General features: G+C 52.1%; 1 protein-coding gene across 9 annotated transcripts in view; it reads left to right on the forward strand.

The window, feature by feature from the left end:
- The window catches only part of JADE2 (jade family PHD finger 2), a 135,569-nt gene that overhangs the window by 108,952 nt on the left and 5,448 nt on the right, over positions 1 to 21,169 (forward strand). For 8 of the 9 annotated variants that reach the window (XM_040444491.1, XM_040444492.1, XM_040444487.1 and 5 more), the window contains 7 exons: positions 2,747 to 2,907; positions 3,576 to 3,787; positions 4,982 to 5,149; positions 6,566 to 6,682; positions 7,947 to 8,411; positions 16,889 to 17,006; positions 20,431 to 20,559. In XM_040444491.1, the coding sequence (XP_040300425.1) occupies positions 2,747 to 2,907; positions 3,576 to 3,787; positions 4,982 to 5,149; positions 6,566 to 6,682; positions 7,947 to 8,411; positions 16,889 to 17,006; positions 20,431 to 20,559 (1,370 nt within the window). The remainder of the gene's footprint in view (positions 1 to 2,746; positions 2,908 to 3,575; positions 3,788 to 4,981; positions 5,150 to 6,565; positions 6,683 to 7,946; positions 8,412 to 16,888; positions 17,007 to 20,430; positions 20,560 to 21,169) is intronic. The other variant, XM_040444486.1, reaches the window with a different exon arrangement.

Raw genomic sequence — 21,169 nt, forward strand, 5'->3', positions numbered from 1 at the left:
AGCCAAGGGAACAAGCACTGGGTTGCCCCTGTGAGGCCCAGAGAGAGGCTGTGCCCCCATCACGCTGTCATGCTGGCTTTCATTGCTATTTCCCCACTGCTACCCCAGCCCCCTTTGTCTCCCTTTTTGTCCATTCTTCCCTGGCCCTTTGGCAGGTCTGCCTACCTCATGGTCTGAAATTTATGTGGGTAATGAGAACCTGTCTCAACCCCTGATCATGAATTGAGTGATGGCCTGTGCTGCTCCCTCATTGTATCCAGAAGATTCAACCTAGGGCAAAACCAGCCTCTGGTGTAGGTATAGGCTTTTGAAGTAGAGACCCTCCCCCAGATCCCAGCCCAGGCCATCTGCCTTCTTCAGCTGATCTGTGTCCTGGTAGCTAACAGTTGAGACTGAGACCTTGGCTTAGGGTCAGGTGATCCCCAGCTGGTAGAGATAGCTTCTTCCATAGCCAGAGCCAGAAGAGGTGTAACACTTGAGGATGAGATCCCCAGGAAACACAGGAAATGCCTTTTCTGGTGTGAGCCCCTTAACCCTAGATTCTCAGAGAAAGAAAGGAACTTTCTGACTGAGAACACAGGTGTCGGTAGTTACACCAGTAGGTAGTAGGGCACTCTAAGGTTGTATCCAAAACTTCACTGAGCATACGCTGGGGACACAAAGTAGCATCAAGACAAAATTAGTCTATGTTTCTAAAAGAATGTTGGAGCGCCTGGGTGGCGCAGTCGGTTAAGCGTCCGACTTCAGCCAGGTCACGATCTCGCGGTCCGGGAGTTCGAGCCCCGCGTCGGGCTCTGGTCTGATGGCTCAGAGCCTGGAGCCTGTTTCCGATTCTGTGTCTCCCTCTCTCTCTGCCCCTCCCCCGTTCATGCTCTGTCTCTCTCTGTCCCAAAAATAAATAAACGTTGGAAAAAAAAAAATTAAAAAAAAAATAAATAAAAGAATGTATTAATTCCAGTAAGATCTTTGTGAGGAATAGCAGGATTTTATAGGACTAAGAGTATCAGTATTACATCTATTTGGAATGACCTATTTTACAGGAGGTGCTGGATGGAGTCACCATTAGTCATTACCTGAGGCCTTCCTTAATCTGGGCCTCTCGTGTGGGAAAAGGTGGCACCAAGCACTTTCCCTTTCTCCTTACTCCCCCCAACCTTCTCTGAGCCTCCCTCCAGGTCTGGAGGCCATTTTCACCTGTCTCCTTCATCCTTCCTGCCCCCTCTGGTTGACACCTGGGGCATGTCCTGGAGCCCAGGAGTCCTCCCCATAGCTCAGCCATGTCCCTGTGCCATCCTGCCCTCCCCTCCCGTGTCTGCGCTGAGTCACAACCCTTGGCAGCCCTGCCTTCGACCCCAGGAGGCTCCTCGGGCAAGTGAGGGCCTCTCAGCCCCTGGGAGGGCTGGCCAGATGGAAGCCAGGCTCCACAGCAATAACCATGGCAACCGGTGGAGGGTGGGAAGAGCTGGCATTTTGAACTGGCATCAGGAACTGAGGGGCAGCACACAGCTGAGCCAAGAGGGGGAACTATGCCTTCCCCAGATAAAAAGCCCTCCAGTTCCATCTCAGAAGGAGCAAAGTGATATCTAGAGGTCTTAAAATACACACTCACACACCTGTAGTGCTTACTGTGTGCCAGGCACTGTTGTAAGAGCTTTCCACATATTCATCCATTTAGTTCTTATCAACCATAGAAAGTAAGTACTGTTATTATTAGCTTATTTTTTTGGATGAGGTCACTGGTCACAGACAGTTTGGGCAGCTTGCCCAGATTACACAGTAAGTGGTAGATCAGGGGGCTCCTGGCTGGCTCAGTCGGTAGAGCATGAGACTCCTGATCTTAGGGTTGTGAGTTCTAGCCCCACGTTGGGGGTAGAGTTTACTTAAAAAACATATAGTGTATCAGGACTTTGGGTCCACATTTTGCAGCCAGGACCCTTCAAATATAGCTGCCTCAGGGAGAGCCATGACCCAAGGGAGGGCTGCCCTGGAGTATGATTCTGGGACCCATCCTTACTTATATCCAGGGGAGGAGGCCTCCATCTCGCAGTGGGGGAGGGGACACCATGGTGAGAGACTGACTGCTCAGGTTATGTCATATTCGAGGGAATGATAAGGTATGTGGGAGACACTGTCTTCTGGGAGTGTAGACCCTTTATGTGAAAATGGCCACCGTGAGCTACAGCAGTGTACCCAGGTAAGGCTCCTTCTCACCTTAGAGGAGACCCGGCCTCACTTTCCCCTGTGGGGACATGGGGATATTCTTGGCTTCTCCCTAGTCTTAAGGGGTATGCTGAAGGACCTGAAGCCCCACTGGCTCTTTCCCCCTTGTCCCACAGTGGCCAGCACTGGGCATTGCCCAGTGAGAGCACATAGGCTGACTCCTATAGGCCCAGGCGGGGCAGATCTAGATTATGAAGCTTTAGCTAAGGCCCACATGCCTTCATGAGAGGACCAGTAGAGTGCTCTGGGCAGAATGGATGTTTATGGGATGTGCAGGACAATAGGTCAGCACCCACTCCCCACCCACACTCTGCCCTTTGGTCTGCTCTCCTGTTTACCCATAGTGCTTTGAGTTTCTGCAGGGTGGGCAGGCAAGAAGAGGTAGTATAAGGAAGTAGCATCAAAAAATCACACTTGTCCAGCAGCTCCTCATCTGGGCTGGTCGGCTCACTGGAGGCTGCCAGACCCAGTAAGGCTGGCAGGCTGAGGATCCCTCCCCTCATAATACCCTCTCTTGATTTCCTAGGATTCTCCCGCCGCTGGAAGGCCCCCCTACCCAGGTGTCCCCTAGCAGCTCTGAACTTGGTGAGGGCTCCCAGCCTGATTGGCCTGGGGGCAGCCGCTATGACCTGGACGAGATTGATGCCTATTGGCTGGAGCTTATCAACTCGGAGCTCAAGGAGATGGGTAGGTGACCTGCCAGGCTAAGAGTGGGATCAGGGCAGGGCAGGCAGAGTTTTCTTCTGAATGCCACCCTCAGAAAGGTAGTGGGCACAACTGGGCTTTGGCACTGCATAGATAGGAGAAAGTCCCCGCCATATTACTGATTGATTGGAGAAGTTATTTGGTGTGTCTGTGCCTCATTTTCTGTAGCTGTCAGGTGAGTGCACTAATAGCATGCAATTTCCAGTTCTTGAGAATATTGTTAGTAAGCCTGACTATTAGACAAAGAGTAAGTGAACACATTAATGAGCCTAGGATGATAAATGAGGCTGAGGACAGTTGATGTGGGCCACTAGTATCTCCTAGGAAGGTTTCCCCGAGCCCCCTGCCATACACACAGTTCAAGCAGTGGATTCTGCATGCACACAGCTGTACCCCAGAGATACTTCTGTGTTATCTGCATGTTCACGTGTATGTGGTCACAAGCAGGGTGTCTAAAGTCAGAACACCATAACCAGCCCCAGGGGTCTTTGAGATTGAATGGTCCAGTCCATTCTGTTTCCAGATGATGGAGCTGAGGCCCACGACAGTAGGTGCATTTTCCCAAGTCACACAGTAAGTGGGTGGAGACCCATCCACACGTCTGCCCTGACAGACCAGGCTCCTAACACCCTCCCCTGCTGTCCTCACAGAGAGGCCAGAGCTGGATGAGCTGACGCTAGAGCGTGTGCTGGAGGAGTTGGAAACCCAGTGCCACCAGAATATGGCACGGGCCATTGAGACACAGGAGGGGTTGGGCATTGAGTATGATGAGGACGTCGTCTGTGATGTGTGCCGTTCTCCCGAGGGCGAAGATGGCAACGAGATGGTCTTCTGTGACAAATGCAATGTCTGTGTGCACCAGGTGGGCATCCTCTCAATCGTTCTCCTCCATGCTGCTTGGCCAGGCTGCTGCCTAGAACTGGTCATTCTCGCTGTAGGAATGCAGTAGCACTGTGGGCGTAGGCCCCTGAGAAGGGCAAGGGAGGAGGAGGGAACGGAATGAGTGCCCCATGGCTCAGTTCTGTCAGCCACACTGGAGTGAATGTCCACTGGGTTCTCTTTCCATCCTTTTCCTGTGGGCCTCCATCAAATCCCCTCACTGAACATCCTACCCCCTGCCTCCGTGCCCCTCTTCCTCTGCTCCGCACCGTCCTGAACTTCTAAACAGGCAGCACCGTGCAGTGATGGAGAGCAAAGCCTGCAGCCAGGGTTCCTGATTTCAAATTGTGGCCCTGCCCTTTACAAACTATGTGACTTTGGGTAATTTCTTAATCTCTGTGGACCTCTATTTTCTCAGCTACAGATAAAAGTAATTTCTTGTGACGACTAAGATACTTCTAACGAGCTATTTGCTGAGAACAGTATAGTACGAGCTATAAGTATTTATCATTATTGATGTTATAAATCAGGAGTTGCCTGACATGCACCCTCTTGATCTTGGGCCCCAAAGCTCCCAGGTGTGGGGTGTTTCTGGGCTTTGTTTATAGAAGACTTGACTGGAACCCAGTGGATCCACTCTAGCACACACACGTACACACACACACGCACACACACATCTCCTTATCCACCGGTTCTGAAATATTTCCTAGGGAGCTCAGAGGGGCTTCATCACTTGTCTGTGTACCCCCCATTCATTCTTATCCTTATACCCAGTAGCTCTTAGGTCCATAAGCCCTAGGCATGACCAGGAGGAGCCCCCTTCACAAATCTCTATGAAAAAAAGTAGAAAGCTCTGGGCCTTGTCCTCAGGCCTCATAACATACCCAAATGTATGTTCAACTTGCAGGAGTTCATAGACACTTCTGAAATCCATCACTCACTAGGAATCTCTGGCCAAAGTGACTTTCCTCCCAACAGAGGACAGAGCTGAGCCCTTCCACAGAGGACTGGCATCTTTGCCTTAGAATCCTTCTGGAGGCCTCCTTACCAGAGCCTACTAGCAGTGTGGCCCTGTAGCTTCTAGCTCGGGCTGGGGCTGAGACCATTTGCAGCTGAACCCTGACCAGACGCAGATGGCCATTGCATCTGACTTGTGACCACTCTGCTCTCTTCCCAGGCATGCTACGGGATCCTCAAGGTGCCCACGGGCAGCTGGCTGTGCCGGACATGTGCCCTGGGTGTCCAGCCAAAGTGCCTGCTCTGCCCCAAGCGAGGAGGAGCCTTGAAGCCCACCAGGAGCGGGACCAAGTGGGTGCACGTCAGCTGCGCTCTGTGGATTCCTGAGGTGGGCAGACATGGGGATGGGGCAGCCCTGGATAAGAGGGTCTACTACCAGAACTCTGGTAGCAGAGTACTGGGAAAGAAGGCCACAGGTTTGCATAAAAAGGGATATCTCACGTGGCACCTGAGAAGAACTGGGGCAGCGACCCACAGAGAGCTTTGCCTGTGGACTTGGACAGAACTCAGGTGGTAGTTTCTATGGGTAAATGGGATTATGGACACTAGGGGATCCAGGTGGTAGGTCTGAGAGCTGGGCAGATGCCAGGCCACGGAGTAGAGGTGAAAGCATGTTGTGGGTCCTTCCAAATCCAGGCAGTGGTTCCAACCAGTGTCATACCCCCTGTTTAAAACAAAAATAAGCCAGCTGACCTAAAAGGAAATCAGGCAATCAGGCAGAGAGCTCATTAGAAGTGGATAGCTAACTGGCTGGGATGGAGGGGTCAGCCTGGGTCTGAGTCTGGGTAGAGGGGGACTGTGGGCAACAGGCTTTGCCCACTCTGAGTTAGAAGAAGCCCTGGGCTCCTGGAAGGTCATGGTCTTTTATTTGAAATATGAAATGCTGACATTCACCAGAGTTTCTGACCCAGCCCTGCTGTGTTCCCGGACTCAGAATAAAGCCCCACTCTGATGCTGCCTTTGCCTGGAAGCAAGCCAGGTGGCCCTGTCAGCAGATGCCCCTCCCCTTCGCGGGCTTCTAGTCTGAATGTTCTTGCAGGGACCCACATTGTGGGCTTCTGTGGTGATAGTGATTGTGTTGACAGTGGTATCTTTCTCCCAGATCAACATCTTCAAAGCTGGGACTACCTCTGAGTGTACCCTGGGCTGGGCACAGCGGAGACAGGCAGAACCAACAAGGATTTCTCCCCACCGTGGGGGCCCTTTGGTTTAGGACCTCTGGACAAGAGCCCTTCCTCTATCTTCAGACATGGGCAGTAGGGAGGCCAATGCACCCTCTGGGTCTAAGAGGTGGGCTGTGCCCAGAAGACTTAGGCATGGTTGTTGGTTTCTCCCCATAGGAGGGATAGGAAGAGCTAAATAAAGGCACATCCCTATTGGCCAGGAAAGCTCTGGAAGCCCCCAAGAGAAAATGCTGCTTTGGGGTATTTACTTGTTGCCCAGAAACATAAATTAAATATATATATATGTTATAATAAGTAATCTTTGTGCACGCACACACACGTACACAGTTACGTGCTGTTCACTCTCCTACACAGTCACAGTTTAAGACTAGTCACAGGTGAGGAAATGCTAACACACTCAGTGGTCAGCCTGGGATAGTCATGAAGGTCTTGTGATTCAGGGGCTCTCCCATTGCCCTATGCACACACTGCCTGGTTTCAGCAGACACCTCCCATTTGGGGGATCCCTAGAGGCAGGCTGGGGATGAGAGGCCTGATGCAGCTCCCTGTGTCCTGCCTAGGTCAGCATCGGGTGCCCTGAGAAGATGGAGCCCATCACCAAGATCTCACATATCCCAGCCAGTCGCTGGGCTCTGTCGTGCAGCCTTTGCAAGGAGTGCACAGGCACCTGCATCCAGGTACGTGGCCCGTTCACCTGCTGTCGCCCAGGAGGTCTCCTGCGTATACCATCTGCTTAGAGGGGTGCTTCTCGGACCCTCTGGAAAACACACAGCTGCCACCACCCCCACCCTACTCCCATAGTGCTATAGACAGAACCATTGATGGGCCATGGAGGCCTGGGACTGGAGCCAGACTCAGAACCTCACCTGAGAGGCATTCCTCCATCCCCAGTCCCTCTGGGCATGGGGTAGAGTGCAGAAGCAAAGGCTCACCACATCACTGCATTCCGAAGGATTCTGGCTTTCCCAAAGAGCGACTGTCTTTGGGGTTAATAAATACAATGACCTCACATCTGACATCAAACATGTGGGAGGGGTAGGAAACACTTTTCATCCAGCTGAGCTAATAGGCTCTCCCCAAACAGGACAGGGCTGCACCAGTCTTTCTACAGCATTGGTTCCCACATTCTGGTGTGCGTCAGTAATACCTGGAGAGCTTGTTAAAACACGCATTTCTGGGCCTATCCCCAGAGGTCCTGTTTCAGTAGATCAAGAATGGGCTGAGAATTTGCTTTTCCAGCAAGTTCCCAGGTGACCCGATGCTGCTGGTCTACAGACTGGAAAGTGGGGGTCATCCTTTGTCCTTCTTTCTCTAGCAACAGTTGTCATTGCAAACACTAGATGTGCCTCCACCCATTTGTAAGACTTTCAAAATGACTTGTGAGTGCGACATAAGTGGTCGTTAATAGTTGGGTGGGGTATTCCTGAAACATTTATCAGTTGATCACAGCCATCATCCGAGGCTGTGAGGGAGGAGCAGTCCCTGAGTCGGCCCTAGCTGCCTGGACAAGAGAAGGAAGGGGTCCCTGTCCAGCACCTCTTCCCAGAGGACAAAGGAGGGACATGATTCCCCATCTAAGATGATGTTGCAGAAAGGAGGCAGTGACCCACCACCAGCCTTTCTTTTGATGCCTCTTGTTCCAAAGTCATTTTGCCCACATAGTTATGCAACTTAATCCCCAAAGGATTGTCAAATCACCTGACCATTTCCCCAGGATATATGGGGCTGAAACCCATTTCCTCTCAGGCTCCCCCAGAGTTCCCCCTTCCCACATACCACAGCTCCTTCCATACCCACAGGATGTTGGGGGTCCATGCCATTTTATATAGGGTCTCACCAGCATCCTGGGTTCTCAGTGGAACCCTGGAGAGTGGCCTACATCCTTCTTCCTTCCTACCAGGGCTCCCCTCATGCCTGACATTTCCCCTCCTCTCCCTCTAGTGCTCCATGCCTTCCTGTGTCACAGCATTTCACGTCACATGCGCCTTTGACCATGGCCTGGAAATGCGGACTATATTAGCGGACAATGACGAGGTCAAGTTCAAGTCATTCTGCCAGGAGCACAGTGACGGGGGCCCTCGGGGTGAGCCCACTTCTGATCCCGTGGAGCCCAGCTCAGCTGGTGAGGACCTGGAGAAGGTGACCCTACGCAAACAGCGGCTGCAGCAGCTAGAGGAAGACTTCTACGAGCTGGTGGAGCCCGCTGAGGTGGCTGAGCGGCTGGAGCTAGCCGAGGCGCTGGTTGACTTTATCTACCAGTACTGGAAACTGAAGAGGAAAGCCAACGCCAATCAGCCACTGCTGACCCCCAAGACTGACGAGGTGGACAACCTGGCCCAGCAGGAGCAGGACGTCCTATACCGCCGCCTGAAGCTCTTCACACACCTGCGGCAGGACTTGGAGAGGGTGAGTCCCCCTGTCACTTTTCCACCTGCCGGCCTGTCTGGTGGGCATCCTAGGAGGTCTTTGCACCCCATGTACACCGCCCTACAGCAGCCATGGCTCTCCAACTCCAAATGGTGATGTCTGGCCAAGGGGCTGAGGGCTTCTAGTTCCCTGACAAGGTGGGGGTAACTTATACTATGCAGAACAGGGAAGCCTCTAGCCCTTGGATCTCTGAGCCCTTCTTGTCCCAACCCTTTTATGGGCCTGAATGGTAGGGGCCCTGTTGTGTTCCTGAGGCTCTAGGGCATCAGACCTGGGGCACAACCCAGGCTTCGAGCTTCTGTTGGTTTCTGTCCCCATTTGTAGCCTGTTCCCAACACATGAACTTCAGCTTGGAATCAGGCAGGGGAGAAACTGGGAATTGCAGCAAGTTGTATCAGCCCACTAGGCATGTTCTGGACCAGGGCAAGGAAAACAGGTATTAACGTGGGGCGTGGGGGCATATGGGTGGGCTGGAGACACAGTCAGCCTGTGTGGAATAGAAGGATGAAGCTGAGTGGGTAGACCAAGTGTGTGTGGAAGCTGCAGGATGTTTTAAGCAGGCAGGGACTGTCCCTCTGGCTGCAACTTCCAGTCACTGGGTCTATGGTGGATGGGTTGGCTGAAACTACCCCCAGCTGTGTACTAAGGAGATCAGTGGTCTTGGCTTGGTCCAAGGTGGTAGTTCTGAGAGCAGAGTAAGATGAGGAGACACCATGGCTTTGGGGTGAGCTGTGGTGGTTAAGGGATAGTGAGAGTTGCTTTCTGCCTGGAGCATGGGAGCCCCCAAAAGGTTCCATTCCCTCCTACTACCCCAGAAGAAAAGATGAGGAGATTACACCTTCCACGGAGAATACGCTTGAACTTGACTTTACTTTCCCACTGTGTTTCCTCCAACGCATAAAGCACTACCACCAAGTTGGAGGCAATCTAAAGATGAAACCAGATATTCTCTGAACCCCCAGGTGCTGTTTTAGGGACATTCAGTTCTGGGGTTCGAGAGCACATGGGATCATGTCATAATGTCTTTCATGCATGAGCACAGACACACGTCTGTCCTTTCCCCAGTCTTTGTAAGGAAACAATCCTGAGTGAAAGCATTGATGGGGCTTTGTATGACCCGAGGCAGCTGTTTTTCTTATGTCCATCTCGTTGGCAAGTCTGTAAAATGGGTAGAAAAACTTCACGGATGTTGTGCCGTGTTGAAGGGAACCTGAGGTGGAGCCTCTGAAACTGGACCTGGCTTCCCCAGTCTCCTTCAGCCGTATTCCTCTGCCCTGAGGCCTGGTCAGGGGGAAGTGACCCCGATGGCCTGAGAGGGAACCTTACCGCCTGGCAGCCAGCCTGCCACCAGATCAGAAGGGGGAGATGGAGAGTGGGGACACCAGATGTCCCTGGCTCCAGCCAGGGCAGAGAACAAGGCCGTCTACATTGCAGCCCCTACTTCCTGGGCAGCCCAGCCTCCTGTGTCATGTGGCAGTGGCATCAGGTACATTCGGACATCGAGTACTTTCAGAGACCAAAGCTGCATCCAGAGTTGTCCTCAGGCCACCTCTGAGTCTGCAGGCTCCAGGCCTCCAGTGCAAACACCTTGCTTTTACTCCTGCTGTTCTCCAAAAGACCCCTCAAGTCTGACCTCCCTGGTCCTGCTGGTCAGCCCACTGGCTCCGCCTGGACAATGCACGGAGGCCAGGGGGCAGGGTTACTTATTTAATCATTATCTTGAAAGTAGAGGCAAAGTAGATTCTCCTGGCCCTAATGAGCAGGTGAAGAAACTAGGGCTCTCGAAAATGAATGACAGAAAGTCTTAGAGGAATGTGTGTTTTCTAGGGTTTGAGTTGCATTTGGGCTTGGATGGGGGATGGGGTTTGTCACCAGGAGAAATGTTGGCTTAACCTCCTATTCTGTACATTTCCTGAGCAAAAGCATCCCCCACCCTCTTGCCTTCATTGTCAGCTGGTACAAATGTGGCTAAGGGGCCAAGGTCAAGGGCTAGGATGCCAGCAACTTCCCAGGCAACCAGAGCTGCCATGCAGAGAGGCCTCTGGTAGGACTCTCCACAGTCAGGTGTGAACCAACCCACTCTTCCTCCAGGAAGAGGAGACAGGGCCGACTTTGAAGGGGTGCCGGCTGAGAGTGAGGCAAGGGCGTGTGCAGCCCTGGTAAGCTGTGGAGAGTCAGAGAGCCCTGTGCCAGCTTGATCCCCTCCAGGTCTAGCCTCAGGGCCTTTCAGAGCCTCGTTGGTGGCTTGCTTGAGTGAACGGGGCTGAGAGCTCCGCCACAGGGGAGGCTTTCTGCAGAGACCCATGACTGTTGGTGGCCTGGTCGTGGTCCAGTGCCAACGGCCAAGAGTATCCAGCCTCTGACTGGGCACCAGGCCAGCTTGGGCTGGATTCATCAGGGAGGCAAAGTCGGGGTTGAGACTGATGCCTTCGGCAGTTGTGGGTTTGCATTCAGTTCCAGCATTTCCCGGCTCTGTGCCTTCTGAGTTTCAGTTTCCTTTCTGTAAAATGGGAATAAGGAGCCAGCTGACCTTGGAGTCACAGTGGTGATGGGAGCACAGTGACCTCTGCTGTTCATCGTGGTTATTGTTGCTGTTCCGGCTCTTAGAAGAGTGGGCTGCTTGCAGAGAGGGGCTCCGTGGAGGACTGAAAGCGTGAGCCCAGTGCTAGGACCTGGGAATGAAACAGGGTATCTTCCCTGATCGACGTGTCCCCCCGAGGCCAGGCAAGAGGTTTGCTGAGAGAGGCAGAAGGCAGGGCCACGCTGCTGCCACTAGCCTGAAGTCCCACTTTATGGTCAGCCTTTATGTGTTTTCCTTAAACTTCAGCCGCCAGCCTTGGCCCCAGCGGGCAGCTCAGGAAGGCATGGCCACTGCTGTCTCCCAGAGTTATTCACAGCTGACAAAAAAATTGCGGTGCCGATGAGCAGCCTGTCAAACGCCGACTGGTGTCCCCTAGCAACCGTGCTGGCAGTTCGGGCTGTGCAGGGCCTCCGTGCCTGTGGCTCTGGATCCAGTTACCAGGAGTTTACTCAAGAGCATGACCCGGCCTGGGAGGGTGGGGGCAGCTCTCAGACATCTGCCCCCCTCCCTGAGGAGGGACACGTGGGATCTTCTCAAGGCCCTATTTCTTCTACCAAGGAGAAGACCTTGCCCTCCCCATACTTGCCACCCACCTGCTTCCTTGTCAGGTTGGTCATACCCCATTTACTCTGTCCTCAGTGCCCAGATCATGTTCTTCTTGGCCTCCCACCAAAGCCTACCTTGTCCAAGGCAGCCTTGGCTTCCAGAACTCTGGCTCCTCAGCCCCCATAGCTCCCATATCTAGAATGTTTCCAACCCATTAGTGTCTGCATCTCACTGAAACCTAGTCGCCACCTCAAAGTGCTCCCTCGTCAGTAACCCTGTATCCTCAAATCCCCCTTCCTACTCAGCCTTCTGTTTCCCTGCTCAGCACCCCCTCCAGGCTTCCCACTCTTCACTGTCCCTGTTTTCTTCACCCCCACCCCATGTGGCATTATTAGCTCACTGCCTGTGCCCTTATCCCTGTGTGAAGGCCACATACCTGGCAGAGCCTTACCTGGTAGGAATCCTATAGTGGTGAGCGGATAAACCCCACCAAGGTTCCTGTCAGCCAGCCTTGTTCTGGGACATTCTAGACTCCCCAGCCTATCACCTGTCTGCACCCTGGCTCCATCTGCCTCAAGTCTCCCCCTTCTGGGCCCTCAGTCTTCCCTCCTGTTCATCAGACCAGACCCCTCCAGCTTCTCACCTGGAAAGCCCTCCCTATCGATTTTCTGCCCTTTTTCCCCCATTCCCCCTTCCCCCAGCACACACCCTACAGCAAGGGAGTCGGCCTTCCCTTCATGCCTGCTCAGTCTCCCAGATTTGAATCTATTTCACCTTCTGCCATCTCCAAAAGCACATCCTCCTTCCCTGTGTCCTTCCAGGCATGGGACCCTCTGCCCTAACCCCCATCTGTCCCTCCCTGTCTTCCCTCACTGCTTCCCACTCCGGCCAGGCTCCTGCCACTACCATCTACTAGGGCCACCAACAGCTTCCCATCACCTACATCCAGTGGCCACTTCTCCATCCTCATCCTTCTCAGCAGTGGTTACCACAGTCAGACATGCCTTTGGTATTGAAATATGTTTTGTGTGGATGCTTTGACCAGAACCCCCCTTAATACCCTCCCGTTCTCTGCTCTCTCTGAGTGCTCCCTGTCCCCAGTGATCATCAGTTCACCACACTCCGTCTGACCTCTCAGCGGTCTGCTCCACAGCTCTGCTCCCCATCAGGAGGCTGATCCATCCCACACTCCTTTCTGAACTCCAGCCTCTCGTGCCCAACAGGCCCATAGGTCCAAGCCTGCCCCCCACAATCTCCCTAGTCTCCACAAATGCCCAACACTAGTCCAGTCTAGCTCAGGATAACTGGCTGGGAGCCCTCCCTGGCCCTCCAACCTCCTCACCCACATTCAGGCTCACTCTGTAAAACTTACTGATAACAAAACAATTTCCTCAAAATGTAAAGCCTGCTTTTATTACCAATCTGTAGTTTGGGGGACTTTGCTACTTGATTCATCTTTTTTTACTCTGATTTTTTTTAATGTTTAGTTATTTTTGAGAGACAGAGAGCACATGTGCAAGAGGGGGCAGAGAGAGAAAGGGACAGAGGATCTCAAGTGGTCTCTGAGCTGTTAGCACAGAGCCGGATGTGGGGCCCAAACTACAAACCATGAGGTCATGACCTGAGCTGAAGTCGGACGCTCAACCAACTGAGCCCCCTGGCACCCCACTCTGATTTTTTTAAAGAGAACTTCCTATGTTTATAATCAGAAAAAACAATAATGACAAGTGTCAGGAACCTAATAACCTGGATGAACTTCTAAGGTGATATTAATACTTCGTCCCCAAAAGCCATCACAGAAGTGGAACTCCACAATATTCAGTAACATGTAGCTATGTAACCAACAGTCTTGCGAGAAATTAGAGAAGTCATCGATGGTTCCAGGGTGAGGTGGGAACAAGAGGTGGTCACATCATGACCAGTGTACCAACCACAGAAGGTGGGTATTGTTGGGATTCTCACAGAAAGAAGCATTCCTATCTTGCCTAGCAGGAATCTCCAGATGGTACTGATTGTGTCATGCATCTTATCAGGAAAAACATGGAGCATTTACCTGCAATATATTGTATTTTTCATGCCTCATTCATATCTACAATTGTATATCATGAAACAAACATAGTCAGAATTTCTAATTGGATCAAAAAATATACCAGTACTTGCTTTAATATTTCCTTCCTGTGCCGTAATGAACTATCTAAGTCAGTAGCCTATGCAGCTCGCTTTGGAGGCCCCTGGCCTAGGGCAGTAATTCTCAGATTGTGTAGTGCTGTATAAAATCTGTTTGAGGACACAACCACCAGAGACTTTCACACTCCCCCAAGCCTGGGAATTTGTGTTTCTAACCAGCCACCCAAGGGATCTTGATGCCAGCAATTCACTTGGGTTTGCTGTGAGAAACCTTTTTGTAAAGTTTCAGATGAAAGAACAAAAAATATATAAAATCTGTATTTTAATAGAAAGTGATGAAGTAAGTAGTGGTTTCTTTGAAGGGAACTCTGCACCTCTAAAGCTCATGTCATTGTTAAGGATTAACGTTAGAGTAAGTTCGATGGTGGAATGTTTGGGAAATTTTTTAAAAGCTGGACTTTGAACTGTTTTTAGGTTTGATGTATTGACTGGTTTGTTTTGAGGCCTTCAAAGTCATGAGTCTGTCTACCTCTCTTCACCCCCATGGTCCCCATGCACACGAAGCCATGTGACTCCCAGGAGGGAAGCAGACCAGGTTTCAGGGAGAATAATGCTGAGCTGCTTGGATGCAGTGGACAGGGAAGGAAGGCCTTCTGGAGGTTCCTTTTTTTTTTATTATTTTTTTTTTTGAGAGAGAGAGAGAGAGAGAGAGAGACAGAGTGCTAGCAGGGGAGGGGCAGAGAGAGAGGCAGACACAGAATTTGAAGCAGGCTCCAGGCTCAGAGCTGTCAGCACAGAGCCTGACACAGGGCTTGAATTCACAAACGGTGAGATCAGACCTGAGCCGAAGTCGTATGCTTAACCTACTGAGCCACCCGGGTGCCATAAAATATGTTTTCTTACAGTTCTAGAGACCAGAAATCCAAGATCAAGATGTTGGCAATGTTGATTCTGTCTAGAGACTCTGAGGGAGGATCTGTTCCGAGCCTCTCTCCTGGCTTCTGATTGCCAGCAACCCCTTAGCATTTCTTGACTTGTAGACCCATGATTCCATCTCTGTCTCTGTTGTTACATACCATTCTCTCTATATGTGTCTTCACATGGCCTTTTATGAGGACACTAGTCATTGGATTTAGGGCTCATTAATATGTGGTATGACCTCATCATAATTGATTATATCTGAGGTTCCAGGTAGACAAAATTTGCAGGAGGCACTGTTCAACCCAGGAGGGAAAACAGTGGAAGTGTTAACAGAGGGAGGATTTACATTTCAAGAAGATGATCTGGGATAGCAGAGGGGCCAGAATGCCTACTTGTCCAGATGGAGCCAGTGCAGGTGACCAGGAAATGGAGGGAGCTGATGGGAAAGAGTTATGTTCATCAGGGACTCATGGGGTGGCTCTGGGGGTGAGCGAGGAAGAGCTGGATCCTGAAGGGTGATGCCAGGGTCTCAGCATTTCTGCCTCACCCCACCTTACCCCCAGCTGCCCTTGGCCTAGCATTGTAGACACAGGGCCTTGCTCTGCCTCTCCCCTGCCTGGCCTTACTCTGGATCTTCATCCCCAGCTGATGCACTTCTGTGTGATCAACATCCACTCGTCCCTTTGTCCAGGAAGCCTTCTTGCCACCCCCAGGTCTGGGTCAGGGCTGCCTGGTCCTGTCAGTACTTGCTCTGCATCTCTCTGCCCTGCTGGGCAGCAAGCCCTCAGAAAAAAGGGACCTGATGGCATTGCCCACTGCTGAGCCAGGGCGAACACCATGTGAGTTCCCAGAGCTGAAGCTGGTGCTTAGAGATGTGTGATTATGAGGAGCTCCTGAGGAAGTCCAGGATTTGAGAGGAAGCAAGGGCTCTTAGGCTGGGGCCAGCCGGCTGCCCCTTTGGGGAGGTGTTTGCCTTGAATGGCCATGTCTGTGGTCTAGGCTGGGTACGCACATTCTAAGGGTGGAATGCTCCTTAGAGTCCATACAGAGCCTGGAGCCGACATTCTGGGATATCCTTCACCACTGAGCTCAGGAAAGAAGGGAGGACATCCATGTCCACAGAGAGGTGTGATCACAGGTACCCCCAGGCCAGGAGAAATGGAAGTCATGATAACAGGCAGAGGCTCTGGAACCCATAGGTTTCCCCCAGGCAACTCAAGGTCATGCAGCCTGAACTCAGCTTTGAAGATGGAACCCATCTGCAGACAGAAGTACTGGCCTCAGCTGCACAGACCCTGGTGGGACCCAGAATTCCAGCACACAGCTTCTGGCCATCTGTCCCTGCTTTGGAGGCTTCAACCTGAGCTGAAGACCATGGTGGAACAAGGAAATGTCTTGAGGGAGGGGCCCAGAAGTGTGATATACTCTGAGAGCAGCTGTGAGGGGATGGCACACTGGGGAAAGGCACCAGGTGGATGGGGAGCAACATGGCCCATCCTTCAGGTGCTTCCAGAACAGCTGCAGAGTGAGCTTAAGCAAACCGGTCTCCAAAGGACTAGACTCTCTTCCTAGCGGCCCTTAAGCAGTCAGAGAGGCCCCTGCCTTTCCTCCTGAGAACTTCTGTCTCAGGCTGAGTGAACATAGCCATGTGGAAGGGCCTTGGCCAGAGCAGGCATGGGCTTGGCTCAGGTCTTAGTGTAGCAAGTGGACATGGCACACTCAGCCCCAGGGGTCAGAGACTGCCTGACTACTCAGAGCTGCTCTGCTGGAGCTCTTTCTTCTCTGCACCATGGCCATTTGTGTCTCAGGATAGAAGTTGGCCTTGTCATGGTGTTTTTGGCTGAGGAATATCTTTGATGGACAAGAGTCCTTGGACAGGAGGCAGAGGGATGGAATTGGTAACCTTACAAGGCCCCACTGAGCCTGGGGGCGCTGTGTAGGTAGGAGGAGGGCAGCCACAGGGGCAGCACGGCAGAGTGAGCCAGGAAGTTCATGCCTAGAGAAGGCAGGTAGAGTCACCAGCCTGAGCTAACTGGATGCTCTCCCTGCCTGCTCTGGCCCAGGCCCAGTGGGAGCCGCAGGGTCAAAGCTGTGCTTGGCCTGTGTTTTGGACCAGAAAACTGTGGCTCAGGGCTGAGGACACACTCAGGGCTTGGGAATTGATTCCTAGATGTCCCAGGCAGGTTAGGCAGCAGTGCCCCCCCAACCCTCACCCCAGAGCTGGGAGGTCAGATGTGGCTGCCCATGAGTAAAGTGGAAAACCTCTCTCTTGTCTCCTCAGGTTAGAAATCTGTGCTACATGGTAACAAGGCGTGAGAGAACAAAACACGCCATCTGCAAACTCCAGGAACAGATATTCCACCTGCAGATGAAACTGATTGAACAGGACCTGTGTCGAGGTAGGCATCTTCCCTGCCCCCCGCCAGCCACCGCTCAGCGTGCACACTCTCAATGGGCCAGGTCCCAAGGAGGGTTTGTGTATTCAGGTCCTAGTGGGGGCCACTGGCCCATACACAGACCTTCCAGAACCAATTAAGTAGGCCAAGTTGGGACCTACTAGGGCCTCAGTTGTATGTTGGTTGGCAAGGAGCCAGAGATGGGAATGTGGGCATCAGGCCTCTCCTGAGGAGGCTTTCTGGTCCACTAGGGATACGTAGGTAGTTCCAGGGCCATAGTGGTGCAGGAGTAGATTGCGCGTGCACAGTAGCTCTAAGCTGGTGTTGGGACAGGAAGGGGCCAGAAGCTAGAGAGCTTCCCTGAACCCCTGCGTGGCTTCATGTTGATCCTGAATCAGGCAGCTGCTCCAGAGATGGAAGAGGACCTCTGTGTTCTTTCTCTCTGACCTCATCTGATAAAATTTGGATGCCTACTAGCAGCTCTTTTTGTCTGTTTTCTTCTTTTTTTTTAAATTTTATTTTTTATTTTTTAACATTTACAACAGTGATTTCAGGAGTAGATTCCTTAGTGCCCCTTACCCATTTAGCCCATCCCCCCTCCCATACCCCCTCCAGTAACCCTCAGTTTGTTCTCCATATTTATGAGTCTCTTCTGTTTTGTCCCCCTCCCTGTTTTTATACTATTTTTGCTTCCCTTCCCTTATGTTCATCTGTTTTGTCTCTTAAAGTCCTCATATGAGTGAAGTCATATGATCTTTGTCTTTCTCTGACTGACTGATTTCACTTAGCATAATACCCTCCAGTTCCACGTAGTTGCAAATGGCAAGATGTCATTCTTTTGATTGCCAAGTAATACTCCATTGTATAGATATACCACATCTTCTTTATCCATTCATCCATCGATGGACATTTGCGCTCTTTCCATACTTTGACTATTGATAGTGCTGCTATAAACAAGGGGGAGCATGTGTCCCTTTGAAACAGCACACCTGTATCCCGTGGATAAATGCCTAGTAGTGCAATTACTGGGTCGTAGGGTAGTTCTATTTTTAATTTTTTGACGAACCTCCATACTGTTTTCCAGAGTGGCTGCACCAACTTGCATTGCCACCAACAATGCAAAAGAGATCCTCTTTCTCCACATCCTCGCCACATGTGTTGTTGCCTGAGTTGTTAACGTTAGCCATTCTGACAGGTGTTAGGTAGTATCTCATTGTGGCTTTGATTTGTGTTTCCCTGATGATAAGTGATGTTGATTGTCTGCTTTCTTCTTAAACTCTTCCCGTGACATGTATTTAAGAGATCTGGAAATCTAAGGCCAAAGAATCTCCAGTGTCGCTGTTTTCTGCTAGTTGTGTGGATGTTGCCAGACACAGGGCCCTTCCCAGAGTGTTTACATGTTCAGAAGGGCAATGCTTAACTCAAAAAAGGTCCTCTAATGTAGAATACATGCAGCTCGGTGGCAAGATATTTTGAGCCAGGAGCTGCCGCTGCTAGTTCAGCCTCTGGGTCAGGCTAGGCCTGCAGTGGAGAGGAACCAGAGCTGTTGGGCCACCCCCAGAACGAATGACTGAGGACCTGGTACCGCCCCACCCTTGTCTGAGCCAAGCTGCCTCATTTGCACTTTGGGATCACCACCTACTCTGGCCCAAGGAACCAGCCCTGCCAAAAACAGGTCCTGGGTGAGGCCGGGTCGTGTCCATGCAAAGGTCAGAGCTTACCATGCATCCCCAAGACTGGCAGCTTCCTGGCTGCCAGAGCTCTCCAGGCTCCTTCTCCTCTGTTGATTTTTTTCAGCGAGTATTAAAACTGAGTGTAGACAGGATGCCAGGCCCTGTGCCGGGTACTGCGGGGCACGCTGCCATGGGCGGAATGGATAGGCTTCCTGTCTTTGTGGAGCTCACCATCTGGAAAGATAAAGGAAAGTGGTGCCCAAGGGGCTGCAGTTGGCACCAGTGCAGGGACAGAAGTACCAGAGATGGCTTCACAGCAGTGGTGATCCTGGAGCTATGTGTCTGGCTTCTTAGGACCTCACTGTGGTGAGAGGTCCAGCTGCAGAAGGAGAGGCCCACAATCAGGGTAACAGAACGTGGCAAGGCCTGTAGTACCCTCAGGCACAGGATTACAGAAACGAGGTCAAGAGCCAGGTCTGCATCCCCACACTGAATCTGGGGACGTTTGCAGCTCCTGGAGCTGAGTGGCAGCATCAGGCATCCTTTTGTTCAGAGCGAGACATGTGGGGAGAAGACTGGTTTGCCTCTGCCCAAAACTGATGACCCCTGGGATGGGCATATGGCTACAAGCATATCGTCGAGGCCTGTCTGGCCGGAGCACTGGAGAAGCCTTCCTGTGGCAGTTATATTTAGGCCATGAACCAGTTGAAGAGCAGTAAAATTTGGAATCCTAGAGGCTGGAGCTTGTCTTTTTAGAGAAACTGGAAGGAGGCTGGCATAGCAGCAACTTGGGCAAAAGAACCACGTCTCAAGTGAGGTTAGGGTCTTGCTAGGATCAGACGTGCAAGGTCTTGTAGCCTCAGAAGGAGCTCAGACTTTCCTGAGGGCACTGGGAAACCTTAGAAATCTCCCTCCAGAGCATGTAGGCAGGAGTGTCATGTCAGAGATGAGGATTCTGAGGTTGCACAGGGGATTAGTAGCACAGCTAGGGAGAGTCCATATCCCTCAAATTTCTTGTAAACCTTTATCTGAGAAGCACTCCAGACTCCTGCTGAAAAACTTAGGAGAAGATTTCTGGCAGCTGGGCCTCCCCCTGCAGATGTCCCTCTCCTGCTCCAGTGTTCTCTGTGGCTCCCTAAACCTATGTGGTCACGGACCAAAAGGATATAAGGGCCAGGTGTGCACCCCGAGTCTGCTATCTGCTGTGTGACCTTGAGAGCAGACCAAGAAGCCAAGGCAGGAGACTTGTTCATGGGACTGACCACTATGGCTGGACTAGAACCCACATCTCTTGACTCCTCAGATAGTCCTCAGACTTCTCTCCACATCCATGTCTGGCCGCTAGGCCTAGCATTGAAGGCCCTGACCTGGCCACTCACCTGTAGTTACCCTTTGCACCCACCAGGACTCCCACCCCACCCCGACATCTATAGGCCATGTAGATGTCAGACTGCATTCCAGGTCCTGGAGGAGGGTCCTCCACCCACTTTGTGGCCCTGCGCCCTCCCCGAGCCATTCAAGGGCAGCAGTAGGCACTTACCTTCTGTTCCTCACCAGCTGTCCCTGACTCACAGGAGCCCCATTTATCCCAGGTCCTGGGGCTCTGAGCCTAGGACACATTAGCAGGGCAAAGTGACCTGGAAGTTGAGGCACAGGTGATAGAGGACTATCATATGGATGGCCCACAGTGATCTTAGTTTTGACTGAGCTGCTCGGGGTAACCGCCTCCCTCCTGCTCTCTCTTTCCCTGGCAGAGGGGTCTGGGAAGAGAGCAAAGGGCAAGAAGAGCGACTCGAAAAGGAAAGGCCGTGAGGGCCCGAAGGGCAGCCCCGAGAAGAAAGAGAAAGTGAAGGCGGGGCCCGACTCAGTCCTGGGGCAGCTGGGTGAGTGAGTGGCCACACTGGCCTGGCGGACATGGCCAGGCTTACACCATCACTCCACTTGCAGCCCCGAACCTAAGGCCAGCAAGGTCCACCAGCACTTCTGTTGCACAGAGTAGGAAGCCCAAGAGGGCTAGCCAGGCCCTTCCATGCCCAGGTGCTCATACCTTTTAACCATAAAGGAAAATAGATAGGGTCTCTGTCCCATCTGGCATCCCAAGAAATTCCCCTTTTGTACATCTGGAGGCTGGGCCAGGGTCTCAGGAGCTGCCCTCACATTCTCTTAGCCAGACTCCTAGAGTCCCCAGGGGACATGTGGGCCCTCTGTGCCCTTACAGAATGTAGCCCTATGCTGGGAAATGAGGGTCAGCCAAAATTCTCCATCCTGGTCCCGCTGTGCTGGAATTTCTCAAATGAGCCCTCCCTTCAGCACTAGGGAACCTTCCTGGAGCCACCCAGAGAGACCCAAAGGAGTGGCCACAGGTATTGGCCCAGTACATGGTCAGTCACAGACTCCTTAGTGCTCCTACATTAAGCAGAACAGCCCTTGAGCCCTCTACCCACCCCCACCCCCCCCCAGCTTTGGGCTTTCTCTCCCAGGGTATCACATGCT

Source organism: Herpailurus yagouaroundi, unplaced genomic scaffold (genome assembly GCF_014898765.1).
Source record: "Herpailurus yagouaroundi ecotype Mexico unplaced genomic scaffold, PumYag 192, whole genome shotgun sequence".
NCBI classification, from domain to species: domain Eukaryota; kingdom Metazoa; phylum Chordata; class Mammalia; order Carnivora; family Felidae; genus Herpailurus; species Herpailurus yagouaroundi.